This window comes from Palaemon carinicauda, chromosome 42 (genome assembly GCF_036898095.1).
Source record: "Palaemon carinicauda isolate YSFRI2023 chromosome 42, ASM3689809v2, whole genome shotgun sequence".
NCBI classification, from domain to species: domain Eukaryota; kingdom Metazoa; phylum Arthropoda; class Malacostraca; order Decapoda; family Palaemonidae; genus Palaemon; species Palaemon carinicauda.
Genome location: NC_090766.1, coordinates 3,170,754 through 3,173,524, shown reverse-complemented (window position 1 = coordinate 3,173,524; position 2,771 = coordinate 3,170,754). Strand labels below are relative to the sequence as shown.

General features: G+C 45.7%; 1 protein-coding gene across 1 annotated transcript; it reads right to left on the bottom strand.

Annotated features, from left to right (window-relative positions):
• Positions 1 to 487: 487 nt before the first annotated feature.
• Positions 488 to 2,098, bottom strand: LOC137633206 (uncharacterized). The gene has a single exon (XM_068365370.1). It carries the CDS (start codon positions 1,822 to 1,824, stop codon positions 1,102 to 1,104), a length of 723 nt encoding a protein of 240 aa, XP_068221471.1. The 5' UTR covers positions 1,825 to 2,098; the 3' UTR covers positions 488 to 1,101.
• Positions 2,099 to 2,771: the final 673 nt, after the last annotated feature.

The window sequence follows — 2,771 nt, the reverse complement described above, 5'->3', positions numbered from 1 at the left end:
AGGACACTTAGGGGTTTCTTCTTCACAATCCTGTTGATGAGGTGCCACATGGAACCAATGCTTGTTTGATGGTTGATGCTGTCTGTTAATTTGTGCCAGGAATCTGTTTGTACACATTGCTGTAGAGCAACTAGATCATCTCTCGATAGTTGATACTGGTGCAGAGTCTCAGGATTTGGTTGTCTCATAAAGGCAAGGCCATCATCCATCGCCTTCTTTTCTGCCTGAGAAATTCGATTATCCAGTGTCATAGCACTAACACGATGCCTGATATGAGGCTTTCTGATATATTGTGTGTGGAAAGCATGTGTGGTACTAACAAGTAAGGAGTAAAGTTTCTCCGGACAGTGGAGGTCAAATGTAGGTCGAAGGTTAGTCATATATGAAATGTACGTAGGCTGGTACTTAGGCGGAATTGTGATGCAAGTGCGATTGTGTATTGGAGTAGGTGTAGCGGGAAGGGAATATTGTATGCTAAGACCAATGTGATCAGAGAAGAGCGTAGGAACCGTTACACAATTGACTCGGGAAGGTACGAGTCCACAGGTCAAGATGTGATCCAAAGTACCACCTCGTGCATGCGTAGAACCACCAGTGTCCCAACGGGTCAGTTGATTTCGACGAATATATCCTAGAAGTAGGTTCCCGTTGCGGTTCACAGTGCCAGCAAGATCTCCCAAGTCTGGATGACGAGCATTAAAATCTCCCATGTAAACCATACCACGAAGGGTTGGGGCTGGAAGCTTGGCTGTATTTATCCTACCTGGTGCTGCATATACATTGCACAGTCGTATGGTGCCTCCGCCAACAGTAATCTCAAATAATTGGAATGTTGTATCTTCATCCTCAGAGTTTGGGAGAAGTCTATGCTGAATTGAAGTGCGTATATAGGTGATGAGACCATGTCTTACTAAATGGACGTAGGACACATAGCCAGTGAGCGAGGGAGCTTTTTCCCTTGGCTGAGCATTACCAACAAAAGCTTCCTGAATTAGAATAACATCTGGGTGGTGACTATGTACAATTCCCTTAAGTGCAGAAAGTTTTGCCCAGTTTGTAATACCACAGGCATTCCACGAGATGATATTAAGCTTCACTTGGTTATCGAACATGTCCCTTGGAAGAACGGCGACTAGATGAAGAGGCAGTGGTGACACGGGTATGCATTGGTGGTGTATCCCGTGGCAAAGGTCCTGTATGGGGATTAGTAACACTCTCAAGATGTGTAGCAAGTGAGTCAAGTTTCTCAGTTAGTGTAGTAACTGATGTGATAACAACCTGCTGAGCTTCAACAAGAGATTGTAGTGTGTTATCATTAGTAGCAAATTTAGAAGTTAGATTGTCAAAGGAGGTTACGAGACTGTCAATGCGAGTATCCATGCTCTCTAAACGAGATTCAATGGCTTCAAAACGTGATGTAAGGGAGTCACATCGAGACTTGAGGACATCTACAGCATTACGAAGTGTAGTCACTTGTGAGGAGGCAGTAACAGTGGGTTTGATTGATGGCACTGGAAGCTGTTGTGCAATAAGCTGGTTCGAAGCAGAGCCTGAACGCCTGGTACAGCCATGCCACACATTGACTCCAGGCTCATTACATCTCGGGCATTTCCAATGCGAGGAGTCCGGTGTAGGTAGAAGTAATGGGGTTGATGTTGATGCTGAAGAACTGTCAACCACTGTGGGTGGTATAGGGGGCCGATGAGGGCAGGTCCGACTGTCATGCTCAGCAGCACAAAATGCACACTTTTCAGGGGCAGCACAGTATCGTGAGATGTGACCGATACCCCAGCATTTGAAACACCATGGCTTTTCGTCTGGCATTCTGCGTAATTCACATGATGGTAGACAAGGGAGGAAGGAGAAGTTAACAAAAGGCGGGGGTGGATCTGGGTGGCTCCAAGTAATGACAATACGATTGATGGACTTCCCATCCTGTAGGAAACGACGTACAGTGTGCACCCCTGTCAGTTCCTTAGCTAATGAAGGGTCTACATCCACAGGATATCGAGTGATGAGATATGTAGGGAACTTACGGGGTCTGTCTACAGCATCCTGAACATCTAACACAAGTGACAGAACCTCACCACCCTTGACCCTATTTATGATATCCAGGCGATGCCTCGAAATGTATACAAATCGAGAAGTGACCGCAGACATTTTAACTTCAGCCAATTCCCGATCGAGGCTGAACATCTTGGTAACCTCTGATACCCAGCGAAGCTTCACATTAACCCCCGGATTTTCTCTGAATAGGAGCTTTATGTATTCAGAACGTGGAGCAAAGGCAGGGGGAACAGTTTTTGTAGCCATGGTAGGTATAATCTGAATAGTAGGTCTAGGCAGGGAACTATTTAGAACTTTATTTTGAGAGGAAGAAGCATCACACTTTGTAGTTTTAGCAGCAGGGGATAATGGCTCATTACTGCTATCTGAATCATGCTTCATACATCGTTTGTTGGAGGTAGTGGTATGGTCCATGAGACTAGGAGCTGCACCAGCAGGGATCAACTTATCAGATTTAGTAGAGACAAGTCGTGGCCAATGTTCCTGGGTAAGCAGATGCTCTTCAACATTATCATCACTTAGAGCAAGGTCCTCCTCAACATCAGCGAGAGTACCAGGTCCCGAGAATTCCATAGTCATTATCTACTGGTTTTTAACAATGCCAGTATCTGATTTCGTTCGTCTGGCACAGTAACGTTGCCATGACGGGGCTAACCACGTCACACACACTGCACTGCGCATGCGCGGATTAGGAAAAACTTGAA

Coding starts and splice junctions, on each gene's coding strand:
- LOC137633206 (XM_068365370.1), bottom strand. CDS start 1,824: ATGCCAGACGAAAAGCCATGGTGTTTCAAATGCTGGGGTATCGGTCAC.